This window comes from Sebastes fasciatus, chromosome 6 (genome assembly GCF_043250625.1).
Source record: "Sebastes fasciatus isolate fSebFas1 chromosome 6, fSebFas1.pri, whole genome shotgun sequence".
Lineage (NCBI taxonomy): Eukaryota > Metazoa > Chordata > Actinopteri > Perciformes > Sebastidae > Sebastes > Sebastes fasciatus.
Window position 1 is genome coordinate 31,362,366 of NC_133800.1, and position 20,890 is coordinate 31,383,255.

General features: G+C 40.5%; 1 protein-coding gene across 1 annotated transcript in view; it reads left to right on the top strand.

Annotated features, from left to right (window-relative positions):
* Window positions 1–17,593, top strand: part of cspg4ba (chondroitin sulfate proteoglycan 4ba) — a 32,810-nt gene extending 15,217 nt beyond the window's left edge. Inside the window, exons 5-10 of the mRNA XM_074639232.1 lie at window positions 1,006–1,182; window positions 6,304–6,502; window positions 8,305–8,436; window positions 11,618–11,790; window positions 12,287–12,470; window positions 12,774–17,593. Of these exons, the coding sequence (XP_074495333.1) occupies window positions 1,006–1,182; window positions 6,304–6,502; window positions 8,305–8,436; window positions 11,618–11,790; window positions 12,287–12,470; window positions 12,774–14,833 (2,925 nt within the window). The 3' untranslated portion in view covers window positions 14,834–17,593. The remainder of the gene's footprint in view (window positions 1–1,005; window positions 1,183–6,303; window positions 6,503–8,304; window positions 8,437–11,617; window positions 11,791–12,286; window positions 12,471–12,773) is intronic.
* Window positions 17,594–20,890: the final 3,297 nt, after the last annotated feature.

A 20,890-nucleotide genomic window follows, 5' to 3' on the forward strand; every position in this document is an offset into this window, starting at 1 on the left:
GTTTCCCAAAGCCCAAGATGACGTCCTCAAATGTCTTGTTTTGTCCACAACTCAAAGATATTCAGTTTACTGTCATAGAGGAATAAAGAAACCAGAAAGTATTCACATTTAAGAAGCTGGAATCACAGAATCATGGCTTTTTTTCTTAAAAGATTACTTAAACCGATTAAATCAATTATCAAAAAAAGTTGCAGATTAATTTAATAGTTGACAACTAATCGATTAATCTTTGCAGCTCTAGTTGCTGCAGAAAAATAGCAATAGACCAGCAGTTGGATTGATGGATAAATCATTTTATTTAGTGTGGTGATAATATTTTTCATGCCCATAACTAACACTGAAGACACAGAGATCATCACTTTTGGGATGTTTTTTGTCATAATTGACATTTTACAGGCATAAAATGATTTTAAGGAGAGTTTTTTTTTTCTCAAATTTGACCCAAGTGTACAGGCATTTTGTAACCTAAAATGCATTAATTAATAATTAATTTAATGCTGTATCGCAATATTAAGAATAATTTGATCAGACTGCTCGATTGATGGATAAATAATTGGATTGATTGTTATCGCAGTAAGTAACACTGAAGCCACGGGGCTCATGTCACGTCAGTGCACATGTCCACTGCCAATTTACAGTTTTTCCAAATTTGATACTAATCCACAGGTACGTTTTTACAATGTGTGTAATATAAAATTCATCCTTAATTAAATCACAACATTAAAGGAAGGAAAAAATAGCATTACCCTGGGTTGACCCCCTTTTCATCTCCCCCTACCCCAGCTGGAATCTCTGGGTCTTTCTGTTGTATTTCTGTCGTGTTTGTGCTCCTAATTAATTTCTAAAATTGTACAAAGCAATGTTGTTTTAGTTTTTTGTCCCTATATGCATGCTATGTCATGGAACAATAGAGGGTTGTGACCCCAAGAGTCACAAATCATTATAGTGTTTTTGACTAAATCTTTGCAGCTTTAATCTCAATTATTCCCATGATCTCTTAATTAGGTGGAGCACGAATTCATTTACTACGTCCATGACAGCAGCGAAACCTTAGCTGACAACTTCACCGTGGTGGCCAACGACACGGGCCTGAGGAAGCAGAGCGCAGCCCAGACGGTGTACATCCAGGTTTCAGCTGTCAACGATGAGCCTCCTGTTATTACAGCCAACAGGGTCCTCAGGGTGAGTCGGCACTGCTGCTCTATATTTAAACTCTGGAAAAAAAATTTTTGACTAGCAGGTCTGGCACCATAACTTACTGTCAGGCAATTTCCATGTGGGCAGTGTAGTTGCCATGGCTGGCTGGCTGGATTAGGGAAACTATGTTTGCTATGTAGAGGAGGGCCCAGGGTGGCTGGCAGCACAGCACAGACATTGACATACATTTGGAAGTGCCTGGGATTTGTAGGAAGGCCTGTTATGGCGCTAAGGAGTTAAGCTTTCAAACTAATTCTCTTAGTATTGAAATAAAACCCTGCTTTTTGGTGGGTTGGTTGCCAGCTATGCTGCTTCAGTGACGAGGGAGCTGCTATTTTGCACAGTTTGGGTTGACTTGGAATTATTTCAAAGGCTTCTTATGAATACGAAAGACTTTAAATCAAATGGAAAATAACCCACAGGCGTTACACGGACAGAAGGCCTCGCTGCGGAAAATATGTCGCTCGAATTTAGTCCGATTCACAGGCGTCCTAGTGTTGAGTGGCGTGATGGCACGGCCTGGAAATAGCAAACACTGCGACCTCTACTTCACATCTCTAGTCACTATCTGCTCATCCACAGAAACCCTGCGGGTTATTTAATACCCATCTGTGAAATGCACTTCTACTCGCATACATTTTAAATATGTGACTTGTAAATTAGACGGAAGTTGTCGTGTGTGTCCAAGTGCTGAGCAGTGCTGACTTGTACTCTGTCAGCTTCAGTTGCTAGAGTTGGGAGAGGTCCAGCTGGAAAGAGAGGCTGAAGTATAGGTCTCTATTGTCTGTGCTGCTTTGCCCCAAATGCTTCAAATTCCTCGGGGATCCTGCAGACTCAGAAGAGCGACTTCTATTTCGGGAAGCAAGATGAATTACAGTATTAATTTTGAAAGGGAGCTGTTTATGATTTTTGGTAATAGTCACTTACAAACTGGTCTGCACATATTGATGATTGGTTTCATCATTAGTCATTATTTTACTAGATGTTAGGTGGAAGGTTCGGATTTTGTCCACAAGGTGGCTCTGTACTACTGCACTTCATGAAACATGTACTGTGGAACAATCAGAGTTATTTATTTATTCCTATATAATTCATTGGAAAGTTTAATTTTGAAACAGCTTTGATGTTTATATTTAAAAAGGACTCGTCAGATTTTTATTCATCAATTATGCCGCAGGAATTGTCTTTGTGTTATATAAGATTGAAAATGCTGAATACACCCTAAGATTAAAAATAATCTGCCGTGAAATGGATAAATCTGTCTTAAAAATACAAAATATTTGTCAAAAATGGAACAAAACAGACAAAAGAAGCATCATCCAATGATTTTTTAGGTTTTAAAATAACTTGATTTATCTCTCTGTTCTGCAGAATCTGCAGACATCCCACTAGAAATGTTTTGATTTTGTAGTTGTGGCAGTACTAACACGTATGCTGTTTCTGTTTTCCAAGGTCTGCGACAGACATCTAGAAATAATACCATCACAATGACACATGTCAGCAGTCTGTGGTGGGTTTCTGAGATGGAATTAAACATTGTTTAACTGTCAGGGTTTTAAAATGGGACTGCAATTCATTGAGTTGTCACATAGAGGTGTGAGCAGAGTCTCCTGAAGTCAAATTTAGTTGTATCTAATGTGACCCCCTGATAACAGGAGGGAATCTTAAAGGGGATAGTTCGGGTGTTTTGAAGTGGGGTTGTATGAGGTACTTATCCATAGTCAGTGTATCACCTACAGTAGATGACGGTCGGCACGCCCCCAGTTTGGAGAAACAGACAGGAGTACTTACACAGGAACAAAGCAATGCACAGCTGTGGACGGGGGCAGCATTAAAACGTATTTTAGCAACTTAAAAGAAAGGCCCACCTAAAAAAATCAATATCAGTTTAAGTATACACTATATTTAGAATATTTTCACCGCTTTACTTTGCCGTCAGACAGCCCTTTCCGACGGGGAACTGCGACTATGAACTGAATCCGATATCTAGGCTCTAGCCAAAGCCACCAAACTGCTGCCTCGATTGGTTAGTTTGTTTGCGTTATCATGTGACTTCGGTTAGTTTGGATTCACCAAAGTCACACAATAACACAAACAAACTAACTGATCGAGGCAGCGGTAGACCAGCAACCCCCATGTTTTGCAAGGTAAAATTACTGTGTTTTTTCAATGGAGCCTGGTTGCTTTGGTGAGAGCATAGATAACGACTTCAGTTCTCCGTTGGAAAGGGCTCTCTCACGGCAAGGTAAGAGTACATTTAGACTGGGTTTTTTAGGTGGGCCTTTCTTTTAGGTGTCTAAAATATGTGTTGCAGCTGGCCCCGTCCACAGCAGTACTTTGCTTCGCTTCAGTGTTGTTACTCCTGTCTATTTCTCCAAGCTGGGGTCGTGCATCCGAACTGTCCCTTTAAAACCAAGCGACTGATGTGACTGAAATCTTTATAGATTTTGTTTCTATTTTGTGCATGTGAGATAAAACCCACAAGTCTTTTGTGAGCTTGGTGAAGTTTGTTTAGTTTAAACCTGACTGTGATCTCTATCAGTAAAGCTGCAGCCTGATGAGCAGCAGACGCCCCGTCATGTTTGAGGGACTGATCTGGACTCAGAGGGGCTTTTTGTGCAAATTGATCTCATGTGTCTTTCCTTTGAATTTGGTGAGTCACACTGATGTTGTTCCTCCTCAGACCGATCCTGCTGTGACTTCCTGTTAAATGGGGGATTATTGGAGGTGTAGTCATTTCCCGCTAGATGAACACACACACTCACACGCGTGGCAAGTCTTCTCATGTGGGAAGACGTTAATGCTGTGGGTGATGTGTCTGGTTTCCCCATGTGGTGGGTGCATGTGGGGTTTTCAGGTGCTAATTGAAAAAGTACCCCATGCTTCTGTAACAGTCAGTAACACTTACAGTCAAGTGAGAAGCCAGCTACACCCAAGCCTTTCATTTAGTCATTTTAGGGCCATTTAGACTCCAGTGCACCCAATATTTAGTGTTTTTAAAAGAAACCCGCCGTCAAATTCTCTCGCACTCTTATCATGCATCATGTGATGTTTGCGGCTATATATCCCTGCAGCTGTTTTTTGCACCCACTTGTCGTCACCCTGCGATTCTCACACTGTAGTCTGGTGACTACTGACATTTCTCACATTAACCAACTTTCAAAGAGCAGCGGTGGGAACTTGCCAACATCAATGCTTGCTAGTTAGCTTTTGTGTTAACACTGAGATGTTATTGTGATCACACCTATTAAAAAAAAAAGCTGCATATATTGTGGCTGCATTTCACTTCAGCATGGCCAACTGAAAAACTGCTCTAACAGGAAACTCATTTGTATATAAAGGACTCTGTCCTTTTGTATGTTCAGTGGAATATAACTCCAATTTGCATCAGACAACTAAACATTTAGAGATCTTTCAGTAATGAATTTAAACATGGATGATTAATACATACCTGCTGCTATCTATACACCGATCAGCCATAACATGAAGACCACTGACGGGTGAAGTGATGTCCACTTCACCCGTCAGTGAAGTCAGGTCGCCAGTCCATCTGCGATGGACTGGCGACCTGTCCAGGGTGTACCCTGCCTTCGCCCAATGTCGGCTGGGATCGGCTCCAGCCCCCCCGCGACCCCTAACGGGATAAGCGGTTGCAGATGGATGGATGGACTAGATTATTTACACAATATTAGGTTATGTGAGATTATCATATGTGTATTATTAACATGATATCAATATTTCATTTTTAAACATCACAGTTATCATCCATACCGGTATACCCCTAATATTATTTTATATATTTTGTAACAGCAGGCATTGATCACCGATACTAACAGGCCTCACAGAAGACATGTTGACATTAGGAAAAGAATAGATGTTTATAATAAAATTAATGATAATTCCATTTAGCTACTTCAGTTTCAGGGTCCGTGTCATGCCAGTGGGTTATTTTCCGTTTGATTTAAACTGTTTTATATTCATAAGAAGCTTTCAAAATCATTTCCAGTCAACCCAAACGATGCATATATTGTGCATGCTGACTCACAGAACGGAGACGTTGTTAATGCTATTAGTAACACCTGAGCTTTTCCTGCTATGACAAGTCAAAATGTCTGCAGTGAAAAGGGCTTATTCAAGTAATCAGATTTTAGAAGATGATTTTTGTCCTCTCATTACAGTAATTACTGTGCAATCATAACCTGTGTGAGGGACAGTGGCGTGTTATGTAATCGTTTGCTCCGGCCTGGAGAATAGAGGCTCATCCTTTGTTGTCAAGTGTCTGCGCGGTTCAGTAGTTATGTGCTCTGTGTGTCAATGAGTTCCTCTGTTCCTTCGTGTTAGCTCCAGGCTTTTGAGTTTACATGGAAGCACGACTTTAACTCGCCAACACTCTGCAGTACACCCAACTGTGTTTACAGTCTGCACGCCTATATATAGTCCTGAGATGTACTTCATGTGAATTATGTTGTTGAACGGGACTTGAGTGATGCTCAGAGTGACATTTTTTCCATGGGTTGTTATAGTGTTGCCATCTTTAGGTGCCTCGCTTAAAGATTGTGTTCAGTTCTGCTTGGTTGGATGATGTACTGCACAGTGGAAAATGAGGGGAGAAAAACATGTGAAATATCCTCGGAGCTGGACTCACACCCACAGCATCCTGGGTCCATTGTATGTGATGATGAATGACGTTTCCGTCGGTCTTAGATGTGTCTAGCTTCCTTTTCAGTTGTATTATATCTGAGCAGAAGGTAGATGTTACTCTTCAAGTGAATGAGAAAAGTATACAAGACATGATCCTGTTCTATCCTAAAGACAATCTTATTTCATATTGTTTGAATTTGGGGGATTTCTTTGAAGACTGGCATCCACAAATAGAATAAAAAGCTTTAATATAGCAAGTCTTTTGCCCCATTGTATAACAAAATATGACAGTTTTTCATTCCATCTATCAAAATAAATGTCAAACTGGCATTTGGCTGTCAAATCCTGTTAGCCTCTACATCATGAGACATGTCAAACAAAACGTCTCAGTTTCCTCTTGTTCCTGGAGGTGAACATGGAGATTACAGATGGCACCTGCTGTGTCTTTATCCGTCTTGTGTCCAGGTTTGGGTATCCTCGGTGACAGAGATCAGGCCAGAGGATCTGAGAGCGCAGGATCTGGACACACACCCAGAGGAGCTGCACTTCATGGTGATGCCACCCAGCAACGGATACCTGGCCCTGAAGAGCGCCCCCATGAAGGCAGTGCTCAACTTCACCCAGGAACACATCGACCAGGGACAGCTACTGTTTGTACACAAAGGTAGAATCTGTTTGTTTTGTATCATCTACTGAAGTAGAAAACACTTTTCATTCATTCATTCATTCAACCTTTATTTACACTTGAGAGATCATCGAGGGGCGACCCTCTTGTACAACGACATCAAGTAAAGAAAAGGAAAACAAAAGACAACAATGAGATATACAAACATTAGGAAAAATAATTAAATAAAAATACAGTAGGTACAAAAGCCCTAGAATTTTGCAAAAGATAATTTGACAGATTAAAATATAAAATAAAACAAAGTTATGTAAAACAACTACAAGTAGAAGTTGGGAGAGTTATGATCAAATCACTTGGCGAAACGGGAGAAGTCGGAAGGGACTTTTTTAAATAACAAAAGCCAGAAATGTTGTTTGATTTAATTATTTATTTTGGATTTATACAAACAGCAACAGAAGTGAAACATGCGATGCAGGAGAGGTCAAGAAGCCATAGATCATACAGTGGTCCTCCCCCCTACTGTAATATAATGTAATAATATATATTGATACTGGAAAAGGATTCTTTTCAATATTGTGACATTGATCATAAATATAACCTGTAATGAATTACTCCAGATGTGATCAGTGTCTTTTTATTTTACATCATGCTTTGGATTTAATATAGTCATGCCAAATATAATTTGTCTGTTTTATTTATTTATTTATTTATTTATTTATTTATTTATTTATTTATTTATTCTGGGAGCGTGGAGTAAATTTGTATTTTATTTTTTTTTACTTTATTTTTTACTTTTTTATTTAACAACATGTAGACATGACAATCACATATGACACACAAATATCACAGCAAAACAAACAACAACAGTATCATGTCCAGCAGTTATAATAATTGTTAAAGGGGGGTAATTGATTATAATATTATAATATACCGAAAGGGAGAAAGTGTAGCAGGGAAAAGAAACAATGGCAATAATAATGAAAGTAGGTAAAAACAACACTTAAAAGAGGGAGGAATTAAATTGTCTAAACACTGAGAAAAAAAATATGAATAAATAAATGAATAAAATGCAAGCAACACTCCTAAAAATAAAAATTAAATAAACATAAATCATCTGTGTTTTTTAGATTCAAGAGAACTTGTTGTTGTAGTTCCTTTTGCGTCCACTAGAAGATGCTGTTGACAACAACACTTTGATTTGCTTTCTGCTTGAGTCAAACTCACATTGAACTCATAGTCTGCAGGAACAATGTGAAACTTTCTTTATTGGCCTTTAAATTACTTGCAGCACTGACACAGACAGACTGGTTGGAGGTGATAATACTTTATAGTCTGGAAGCTCTGATGTTAAATGGGGATTTATGGTCTGTCGACATCTGATGGTGTCAGTCTCAGATCAGGTTTCTGCTCACTGTTCTGATTCCTATCTCTTTTTTTCTCTGCCTGTACTTGTTGAACCAGGAAAGTTTTCAAAAGTAGTGTTCAAGGGACTCGCCCAACCTTATGTTGAACAATATCTTTCTTTTTGTACACACATGTACACACACACTCACACAATTATAGACAATTGATTTTGATTGAGTATTCCCTTATTGGCTCAGAATAACATTTTTTTAGCTTGTATTGCAGTTTTTGTGGAGACCAACATCAAGAATGCTGATCAAGGTCTTTTTTTTATGTATATTTAGCAGAAACCAGGCGCAGCTTATTTGCCAAGAGCAAAGTGAAAACATGTCCTCACAAAACTAAGTCGCAGTTTATTCACTGCAGCAGACAGAATTTGCCTCAGAGTCTTCTTTACAGCTTTTAATTAAATGTTTGTTTTTTCATTGTAATTCCAGGTGCTATGTCTGGAGGATTCAACTTCCAAGTCAATGATGGTGTGAACTTCACTCCCAGGCAGATCTTCAGCATCACTGCCAGAGCTTTAGTCCTCAGTTTAGAGACGAACCGTCCACTCAAGGTGTTTCCAGGTAAATCCACCGCTGAGTAGAGCAATTATTCTATATGTTTATTATTGTCAAACAAAGCCAACATGGTGCTAGTGTGTCTCTTGATATTTTTCCTCTTCCCTACTCTGTGGTACTCCAGGATGTAAAACTATGTAAACAGGTCTCTGGTTTCCTATAAGTACAAACCACGCCTTCTACCTGTGCTTGTCATCAGCTTTTTTTAGCTGTGTTTTCCGTCCTCTCTTCAATATGAGATCACAAGAATTTTTACAGTATAATTTCTCTTTTTGGGCCATGATGAAACTCCACAGCTGCTTCCTGAAAATGAACTGAAACAACATATTTTTGTCCGTCTCTCAGTCATCCACTCACACAGACGCTTTTTAGTTGTGCTATTAATATCCATGACAAAGTATTGATTTCCTCTTTTTTGTCTCTATTGTTAGGACTCAGTTGAGGATTTTAAGCGTGTGTGTGATTGTGACACCTTCCCCTCTCATTTGCTGTATTTTGTAAGACTTAACCTGCTTGTATGTTCAACCTGACTACAATCTCTGCTCAGACTTCCTTAGGCTAAATAATGCAGCACCTTTCTAACAGCCATGACTTTACCCGAATACCAGACGGTTGAATCAGCTGATATTGCTGAATGTTTTGATATACAGTATGCTACTTTTATCATGCTGGCTGTCGTCGGTGTCTGCAAACACATCTCAAGGTTTTCTGAGATTTCCAGCGGTCTGGTTTGTGAGTTAGAGGGAGAGGATATTGCGAGGGCAGCAAACTGCCAACTGGCACGCTCTGCTGAGCTTCCCAGCCACAGGGTGAGTGGGTACTTGAAAAGCTGTGCCGCTGTCTGTCTGAGGCAGCCCTGTTTGTGCTGTGTGCCAGGCGGGGCAGAGGGAGGGAGGGTGTTGATGGGAGCTTTAACTGACAATGAAGGGTTTAGACGGGGTGAGGGGTGACAGGAAACACTTTCACACTTTAATTTATGTTTTTCTTCCTCAAATGTCTGCGTGCTCTCTGTAAAACTGTACAAAGACTCCTCACTAAATGGTTGCATATGCCTCATAAAGGTGCTTTATACAACATCCACAGCATTAATGTAGCAGCAAACAACGATTAACTATGTAAAGAGTCGCGCTCCCTCTGTTTGTGTTGTAATCTGAGCTTCTCCGTGCTTTGTAGACATAGCCGGGCCGCCCGCGCGTGCCTTTTAGTGCATGTTCGTGCATGTAAGTGTGCCCCACTGGCTAGCTAACCACCACAGCTCTGCCCTGCTCTCATACGGCGGTTACAGCTGATAACACCGTTCCAACTGATGGCATCTTCACGGAAGCTTCACGGAAGCTTCGCGGAAGCGTAGCACCCACCATTAGGTGCAATAGTAATGCACCCAATCTCGCATTTAGCACCTTTTAAGAAACCAGCGTTTACCTGAAAGCATTCTGACAGGAAGTCCTCGGTGTTGCCTGCAAATACCACACAAGACTTCTTGGTATTTACTTCTAATTATGTCAAGCTTTTCTAGAATACACAAAGCTATTTAATGCAATGTATTGTTACTGTTACATGGCCACAGTGTTAATATAAGGGCACATTATGCTAGGAAAGAAGTTTTACAATGCATTATCCGACCACATCTGAAGACAAAAGTGTTTATAGTTTTATAGTGTTTTGAAAGGCCACATTTGAAGGTGGAGTAAAAAGCTGGCCGCCATGGAGAGGGGGGAGACGCGATATTGTTTAAATATGGGATAACAAAGGGCGAAATACGAAATATATATCTATATATGAAATATAATTTTTTTTTAATCTGAAAAATATAGTGGGCAGTACACTTTTTCAGCCCTGAGTAATGTGTGCAGGTCTTCCTTTCAGGCCCCGTACAGCTCCAACATTAAGGTGGACAATCTGTTTGTAGCCTGAGAGGCGAGAAAAAAAAGTCTGCCAAGCACTCGCCGTGCTTCACGCTGCTGCTCGTTAAGCTCATTTCTCTGAGCACACATTACTAACTAAAAGCAACTCTGAAAAGTAGGATTTTGATTTTCGCCCTTGGGGATAATCTTTCTTCCAAGACTTTCAGACAGTCTCTCTTGGAAGACATTCATTGTATAAAGTGGCGTCTGGTAGCACCTCAATGATATTCTAATATGAATTCTCTCAGCCCCATGTAGCTGTATTCTTCTAACTTCTTGTCATCATTATCATTTTATAGATTTATCATCCCATATGCCTCAAAACATGAACTTCAGACAGTGAAGATTTATGGTGCAGTTTGTTTTATAGCATGTTTCACAGAATGTTCTCTCTTACATCAGTCTCAAATTCCCAGAGGGGTACACATTATTATCATCTCACAGGAGTGTTTTGATTATGTATTTTTTTTTATAGTCTTGTAAGCATTTCTACATTTTATATCGCTTTATACTACCGTCACGAAACGCTGCACAAATATCTGAAAATACAGCGAAACCCGTCTTGTGCAGATTTAGAGCAAGATTTAGGGTTTCATTGTAAAAAGACAAGAGAAGCCCGTCTCTCCCTCTTCCTCTAAGAGGGAAATTTCCCATGAGAGACAGACGAGGATGGTGGGAGTGCTCACGACATGTGATGAATGAATTCCACTGTGCTTCGACCCCTCTTTCCCTCTATCATCTCCTCCCATCACTTATCAGCAGTCTTTTTTTAGGAACCTCACAATCTTCACAGTGGCAGCAGAGCTGTGGAAATCTATGTAATTCATCTCAAGAAGAAAAGAAGCTCTCAGTAGTCACTACCCATCATCACGCAGAGAAGATGTCTCTCTTTACATTTCCCCCCTCCCCAAGTGGAAGATTTCTGCAAGGAGCTGATCCACTTTTAATTTCTTGTTTGGATTTTATGTAACACCCCGCACTGCAGTTGGGCAGTGCTGTAAAAAGCCTGTGATGTCTGCAGTGCAGCTTTAATTTGACACATCAAAAGACTCTCGTCGGTCTATTCCAGAGCTTGTTTTGCATAATTTGGTGTCAAATAGATGTGAAATGCTTCCAGAGGGGAAAACTTGCAGCATTTGATGCAGAGTTTTAACAGTGTGGTGACCGCTAAACTCAACATCAGACAAGAAAAGCTCATTTTCTTGACAGATATATTTTCATGATCAGTTATCCGAGCCACTTCACCAGTAATTTTCTTAATTCAATTTCTTTTTTTGCTCCAGGCTCTTCTACTCCTATCACAAATGAGGATTTACGAGCGGTGACCAATGACATCAGCAACACCTCGAACCGCATCATTACATTCAGTGTGATTCGGCATCCTAAACTGGGGCGTCTGGTGACGAGGCAGCCTGATAATTCAACAGTGGATATTTCCTCTTTCACACAAGACATGGTGAGTGACGAACTGGAGGTCGCATCAACACTTTTCTCTCATTTTACATAAAATGAAATACGAGGGATGTGAACCAGTTAAAGATTAAGAACCCTCCATTCATTTGGGACGTTGCCAGATTTCCACGGTATGAATAATAGATATTCTGCATCCTCATTCAGGAAATAGACTTCTTTAGCTGAATGGAACATGTGAGGCTTTTATGTAATCAATTATTTCTGATGGATTATGATCTGACACAGCTGTGATGCTCGGTGCACTTTATTTACTGCTGAGCAAAGCAGATTTAAATTAATGATGAAATCTTACACACACTGTAGTAATGTCTGTTAGAACAGTGGAGAATGATTTAGGCCACTGAAGTGTTTACACGGTTGATTAAACCATCAGTTCACTTTAGGGATGGCTGATCTTCTGCATGTTGTGCAAATTTGTTGATGTGGATTTATTTTGGATCGTGGTTTGCCTGAGGATCTGTGGTGTTTTTCTGCCTCAGGTGGACAGGAAAGAGGTTGTGTACATTCAAACCCCCGTCGAGTCAGTGGGCTGGGACGCAATGGACTCCATGACCTTCTCTGTGGCCTCGCTGCCTACTTCTCTGGACGGTCAGACCTTCAGAATTGACATTTCTTATGAGAATACTGGACCTGAACACAACACAGTCCTGCTTGCAAACACAGGTATGAACAAAAGTAAAGCAGGTAGGATTTGGTCATGTAGAAATTTTGACATGAAAGGTTAAAGGGATAGTTCGGGTGTTTTGAAGTGGGGTTGTGTGAGGTACTTATCCATAGTCAGTGTATTACCTACAGTAGATGACAGTCGGCACACCACCAGTTTGGAGAAACAGACAGGAGCACCGACACCGGAGCAAAGCAATATACTTTTGTGGGCGGGGCCGGAAGCAGGTCTCTAGTCATTACTTTAAAATGTTGAACAATGTTGTCCTTGGTGATTAACGTATGATGTTTGCTTGGTGCTAGGTGCTGAGGTAACAGAAGGGGAGAGTGTCATCATTGATGAATCCAAGCTGGATGCCACTAACCTGATGTCCAAGCTGCCGACGCCTCGGCGGAGCTCCAATGAGGTCTGGTTCCAGGTGACATCGCTGCCTCAGCACGGTGTCATAGTGGTAGGTGAGAGAAACCTCACCATGGAGAAACCCAACTTCTCCCAGTTCATCGTTAACAAATACGGTATCACCTACAAGCACGACAACTCCGAGACAACTCAAGATTCTTTCGCATTCAGCGTGTGGCTAAATCCTAAAGGCAAAACTGCACAACGCCCTCAAGATGATATTGATGCTGTTGAGGAGCGTTTTAACATCACAATCACACCTGTGAATGATCAGCCACCTTTGCTAAAAACCAAAGCTCCAAGTTTGAAGGTGGTACAAGGGGATACAGTCGCTCTCAGGCCTGAGAATCTCAAAGTTGAAGACTTGGACAATCCTCCTGATGATATTAAGTTCTCTGTGATTAGCAAGCCGAACAATGGTTACCTCGCTCTTGAAGGACGTTTGAATGAGTCAACAGAGGCCTTCACCCAAGCCCAAATCAATAACGGGAGGGTCTATTTCGTCCATGATGGAAGCTCCGTCTCGGGGGTGTTCTACTTCAGTGTCACGGACGGCCATCATAAACCAATATATAAACTCTTTAACCTAGAAGTGACAGAAATCACCATTTCTCTGGCCAACTACTCTGGATTGACGCTGGAGCAAGGCAAGACTTCAGTATCACTCACCCAAGACAACCTTGCTGCTGAGACCAACGGGAAAAACATCACCATCCACTACCAGATTACAAGGCCTCCGAACTTTGGCAAACTTTTGAAGGACAACCAAGAGGTTACGAAGTTCGAACAGGAGGATCTACAAGCTGGAAGGTTGTCCTACCACATGACCTCCCTTTCCTCTGCAGAAGACAGCTTTGAGTTCACCGCCTTCACTTCAGAGGCCAATGTGACCGGCCAGGTGTTCAACATAACTGTCAGACCTTTGATCCAAGTTGGGAAAGGTTTGAAGATTCCCAATGGGATTGCTGTTAAACTCAACACTAGCTTTCTTAATGCATCTGAACTGGCTAATATCAGTGATAGTGATCCTATATTTGAAATAATCTCCCATCCGAAATATGGGAAGGTGGTTCGGACAAAATCTAAAATGTCCAGGAAAGCTGTACCAGCCGAGAGCTTCACCTTCCAGGAGGTGATGCAGGGGAAGGTAGCCTTGGAGCTGAATGCCAACATGACTGGAGTTGAAGAGCTAAACGACTCTCTGGTGTTTGTACTGAAAGCTCATAACATCCAACCTGCTAAAGGAGAGTTCCACTTCACAGTCGTGCCATATGATGCGGCACTTTTTCCAACCACAAAGAGTCCTGTCCCAACCACACCATCTGCTCCTCAGACACCAATCCAGACTTCCAGAAATGGAAGTGCTTCACCAGTCCTGTCTACGGCGTTCCTCTCCACCCAGCAACCAAGCAAAAACCAGCAGAAGTTCAAGGGACGCGACCGCTGGGGGAGCTCCAACAGGACTAGCATTTTCAGTACAACTCTTGGCAAACCAACGCGTGGAACTGAGGATTTTCCCTTTAGGAACACACCAGTACGTGTAGAGTCCTACCCTCAAAAAACCTCCAGTCCGCTCCTGGTTATCTTACCACTGCTGGCCCTGCTGCTGCTTGTAATCATCTTCGTAGTCCTGGTTTTCTTTCTTCGACACCACAGGCTAAGGAAGCAGAGCACCGCCGCACCAAAGGAGCCACCATCCAATGGTCTGTCAAGCAGTCAGTCCTACCAGGGTCAACCGCAGAGGAGCGCGGCAGTTCCCACCGTGACCGTCACTCCTTTAAGCCCCAGCTGCCCAGGTAGCCCTGCTCTCGATCGGTTATTGACACTGAATCAGGGCTCGGCTTATAACTCCATTGATTCAAACATGCTCATAAGCTCTTGGAGTAATGGTTCCCCCTCGGCATCTTCCCAAATTATTAGAACCACCACTCCCACTCTGCAGACGAATCAGTACTGGGTATGATCTTTCACAAACCAACTTGTGTACGTGTTGGATATTACTGTTACAGATTAAAATGTGGTTGTGTACCTAAATGAGGCAGCAATGAATTGGCTTAAAGCTGCATTAATCAATATGTTTTGTATTAATAGTGAATCATAATTACAGTGTCATGTGTAAGGTTTCACTCAAAGTGATTATTATCACCCAACTCTGCAGCTTTATGGAGTTTTTTTGCGACTTTTTAACTTGTTGTTTTGGTTTTTACCGCACATTACTGTATAACGAAAAGAAATATAACAAACTAAAGACCAAGATTTCTTGTCAAGAGTTGGTGGAGGCTAAACCACAGCTATAAGGTCACCATATGGCCAGAAAAACAGCTCCAATGGGATGATGACGTTGCTGGATGAGGCAATTGTTTGCTTGCAACTTTTGGAATAACAACTTAAAGGGATAGTTCGGGTGTTTTGAAGTGGGGTTGTATGAGGTACTTATCCATGGTCAGTGTATTAACAGATAGAAGTACCGACACAGAAGCAAAGCAATGTGCTGCTGTGGACGGGGGCTTTGGCAGTTCCCTGTCAGAAACATAGACTGTATAGCTGTATCACGGCAAAGTAAACCAGCGAATATCTTTTAAATATAGCGTACACTTACACTGATGTTGATATTTTTAGGTGAGCCTTTCTTTTAGGTGGCTAAAATGCCGACTGTTATCTACTGTAGGTAATATTCTGACTATGGATAAGTACCTCATACAACACCACCTCAAAACACCTAAACTATCCCTTTAATAAAGGCCATAATACTGTATTGGCTGTGTTGGCTTGTTTTTGAGGTATTCTGCCCCCTAGTGGCCAGTATTTGATTGATGCAGCTTTAAGGATGGATACAGCAGAAAACCACCGTGGCCAAAGTCCTTTGCATTAATCAGCGTCAGGACAGCTTTGGATTTTCTTTGTGTCGCACAATCCACTGAAACACTGGTTTACAACCACTGCTGTATATTGAGTTGATGGGACAGACTTTGTTCACGTGAGCATTTATAAAAACGGTACATCGTGGTAAATTATAACCTATGTTTGGTGCCTAACGTATGTTTAATCACTCACATTGTTACCTGGTCCTCATGCACGTTGAAGTCTCTTCCATTATGTTTTCATCAGAGTGGAAGGTGATGCTAATACCAGCTCGAAACTGTGAATTACTACGACTGACGCTGGCACAAAGATGTATAGTCTTGAGCATTTCAATTGATTGTGCAGATTTTATATTGTCGTTATGTATGATATATTATAGTATATTAACTTTTTGTAACTCAGGTATTTTGTTAACAGTCATTTGCTTCATGTTACCTTTAATGAGGGTTGCATGTATCGTCAATAATTGAGGTCTTTGTTTAACATTACAGGATTGAATATTATAAAATTGACAGTGGTGTATTGAAATGGTTTTGTACCACTATTACAGCAGTTATTTATAGGCCTGATCAAATCACACTGATTCAAATAATAGCACTGTTTTTCATGTTTTTTATTTTACTAAAGTATTTATATATTTTCAAGAAGCGCGTACGAAAAATCAAGGCACTGATTTTAATGATTACACAAATCTACACTGTATTCTACCCACCTTCACCTCAGTATAGTAGGTATATTTTGTTATTCATTCAGAGGTTTCCCTACAGTTGAATAGATCGGTGGGTCCACATACTTTTAAGGAGATTGAGCAGCTAACCCTAAAGGCCCAGACACACCAACCCGACATCAGAGAATTAGCGCTGCCTCACATCGCCTTTGTCTTGGCCGACAAGTTGCATTTGAACACACCGCAAAGACTACAGCATGCGGCCAGTTAGCTCGTACGTTCTGCGCCTGCGTGAGATTAAATAACTTTCCACACCAGCAGACGGTGGTAGTCTGTATTCGCCATTCAAAAAAGGAAACCGAAAGGACGGCGGATATACAGTACAAGCCGTTGTTATGAAACGTACATGAAACAAAACGGCGTTTGCTGACCGTTTTCACACCACTCTCACTCAACACTTAGCTTCATTCCAGACAGCTGTGATGTTGTGAAAATATCCGTGTATTGGAATGATCAGATGACATGAAGATGTAAAATGAGAAGAGCCTTCTGTGAGCACCCGCTTGATTTTACTTGTTGGCTTTCCTCACTTCTGTTTCTCTTCTCGTGCACTGATTCGCTTAAGCTGAACAGCCAATCAGAGTGATATCGCTCACCGATGAGCCCCACCCCCGATTTAACACGCTGAATCTGCCGAAAAACCTACGAAACAGGCAGACTAGAGCCGACGGTGTGGGACAAAAACAAGGCCGACAGACTCTCACCGACGGCCCCAAACTGGCCAACGGCTGACCGTCAGCTTGGCGTGTCAGGGCCTTAAAACACACAAGCACAAGGAATGCATCTTTAAACACTGACAGGTCTTTCATAGACAAATTACAAGAAACTAATAATTTCTTTGACTGAAATGAGTGCTGGTATTTACATTCATTATTTAACGGCTGTTTCTTGACATTATCTACTGTAGGCCTTGGTGGTTTGACACTGTTATGATGTATCTACTGTAAATTAAATGTTCTGGGAGATTGCTGTCACAGAATTACCACTGTAATATGTTCTGAAATCATTTTGTACTGAAGAGAAGTGTCTATCAAGTGTATTCCAGTCTCTCATCTGAATGATGTAACCTATTATGTAACAGAAGTGTCATATTTATTTATACCATATTTTTAATAAACCACTTTAAAATGTCAAGATTACTTTCTGCTATCATACAGTGTGTGTGTGTGTGTGTGTGTGTGTGTGTGTGTGTAACCTGTGCTAGATTCATTAGTGCCCCTTATTTCTTGCACTTTGATGAGTTTTTGGCAGTTTTTCTCTATCACTATAATTTAAACTGTACTTCCAGCCTCTTAATAATACTTTACTCGTCGCAACAAAAGATAAACTGCACCAGAGGACCAATTAGAAAAAGATTCATTATCATCATCACTTCTCCCAGTTTCCTGCAATTACTTTTAATTGTGGTTTTCTCGCTGCCAAAAACACTAAAATCAGCAGGACTTTGTCACATGACTGTCACTAAGGTGCTGTTTGTTTTCCAAATGTCCGCTAAGAATCTCAGTGGATGCCCAGAAGTTAATGTGATTTGGAGAAGCACAAGGATCTGCTGTGAGTCAGTCCACATGACTGATGCTATCATGCGAAGAAATTACTTGTTTTCCTGACCCTAAAGGACAATTAAGGATGTCTGTGCACAGGTGGTAATTAAAGATTACATGCAAATAGTTTCACCAAAAATGGAGCTCCAGATTCGTGCACAATCAGTGGTGGCGTGCTAAACGGTCCTGCTGACAGGAAATGAGCTAATAGGAGCGGTGAACATTGCAATCACATGTGAGTTGCAAACTTAGCACAATGATGTCAAGTCACCAAGAGGAACTTCACTGGGGTTGTATATTGTTGTTAACTACAATATTGTCATTTATTTAAAGGTCCCATATCATGCTCATTTTCAGGTTCATACTTGTATTTTGTGTTTCAAATAGAACATGTTTACATGTTATAATGTAAAAAAAAAACACTATTTTCCTCGTACTGTCTGCCTGGATATACCTGTATTTACCCTCTGTCTGAAATGCTCCGTTTTAGTGCAGTTCAGTGGAATTGCAACAGAATTGCGTTGCTAGGAAACAGTTTGGGTCCATGTTTACTTCCTGCCAGCTGATGTTATTTACATACACTGCAACCGGAAATAAACTGGGACACATTTAGAATGTTTACGTTTAAAACCGTGTAATGGTCTAAATATTGTATATTTGTGACATCACAAATGGACAGAAATCCTAACGGCTTGTTTCAAACACGCAATTTCTGAATACAGGCTGTGTGTATTTCTCTGTATATTGAGCGTTTTGATAGTTTAACAGTATTTATATAGCACTTAAATCTGCTTTATAATGTAAAAGACCTGAAAATCTCACTTTTTACGATATGGGACCTTTAAAAGGAAATTCGAGCATGACTCGGGACGAATGTCATCAAATTGTTCAGGATAGTGTAGTCTGACACAGTTAGCGTAGGAATAGATTAACTGAAACAGCAAGATAGAAAAAGTATTTTTAAACATGAGCATGCAAGCGCTCCACTGATACAACTCTAATCTCCACCAGCTACAAACAAGACAACTCTACTGGCCAAGTATGTTGACAAGTTAGGCTGCCAGCGCCAAGAACAAAGATACAGACGGATACAAATGTAGACACACAGCTAAACAAAGATAAACAAAGACAAGCAAACATGAGCATTTAGGTCATCTGAGGCCAGAAAGTTAAAGATCTATGTAAATACTTGCTCGGTCACAGATCTGGCTGTAACAACGTCGGAACTCTGCCAGTAGTGGTTGCTATAGCAACAGAATGTTCAACTGTAACCAACTACTGGTGGCAGAATGACACGTATTAATGTGATGCTAAGTAACTAAGTACGTTTACTCAAGTACTACTGTACTTACTATTTTTAAGCTACTTTGCAGATTCAGATTAATAATATAAAATATACTTAATAAATAAATTACCATCATCATTTATTTATTTATATCTCGGAGTGATGATTGAGGGCAGGCCCTCATATAGAGTGATGCCGAGTTAAATAACAGTCAGATACACAAAACAAATGTTAAACAATTGTATATAAGTATTAAAAACAAAGATATGATGTATTATATTATTAGATAACAAGTGTTCATGAGCCACTTCATATTCCATTTCTGCTAATGGATCCCCTGAAATGTTCCTTTACGTACATTTTCATGCAAATACTTTTGTATTTTTGCTTAAAATTTAAATTTTGAATGCAGGACTTTTACCTGTAACAGAGTATTTCTACACGGTGGTATTACTACTTGTACTTAAGTGAAATATCTGAGTACTTCTTCCACCATTGACGGTCAGTTACTACAGTTAAGACAGTGCTGTTGTGTCTTGCTAGTCTAGTTTCAACCCTGTTGTGTTCAACGACATGTTTGTCTGGTTAGAGAAACAACGAAAATGGCAATTCAGTAGATTATCAGGCTGTTGTTTTGCCACAATCACATTTTCTCAGAACATTTGAGATAAAAAACATACAAACTGTGATAATGAAATGAAACTACAGTCGGCCCAATGTGAAGGAGGAGTTCAGGAGCAGCTTGTCAACAGACACAAGGCCGAGGGATTATCTGGAAGTGAGGCAGGATTTAGAAGATCACCCACTCCCTCACTCACACATGACAAACAAACAAAAAACACAAAGACAGACTCGTCCTTGTACTTTCCTGTACTTTCCCCGATCTGAAGCCAAAACTGAGCTCCAACCTCAATCCCAAACTGTCAAACCAACATAGTTATTTTGTGGCAATAAACAACTTTGTTTGAGTTCTTTCACCATCACAAGCGTATAAGTGAAATCTTGCACAACTGTTATACATGGTGAGATTGTTTAAAGGAATGCTGACGATCTGATTGAATCAGCTCACACTCTATTTATTGGCTGAAATCATTTGCAGAGGTCCGTGGTGTGTTTCGCATGTCATGTCAGATTTATAGTCTTTAGTCTGGTGGATCAAAACAGGCTGTAAAAAAAGGGGGGACACGGAGGGAAAAGTGAAATAGATTAGTATTCAAATAGTAATATTCAAATTGAGACACAGCACATGTTAGCATGCTAATGGGAATGTCATTAGGTTTGCAGAGAAGTTGCCAAAACCAAAGTGCAGCTAGGTAAAATAAATCAGGGTCACCAAAGTCATTAGGATTCATTCGGTCTGTACAACATTTTGTGCCAATCCATCTAGTTAATGTGATATTTCACAGAATAGACTATGCGTTACATTTATAATATGTCTGTCAGAGTTAACGCAAATTCGTTTTAACTCCGCTAATTTCTTTAACGCATTAATGCAACTTGCGTTTTTTTGTTGTTGTAGCGGGTTCAGTTTTAAAGTTAAAGTGAAGATATTGGCATCATATGAAACTAAAAAAACCTAAGAAATCCATCGGTACCAACCATGTC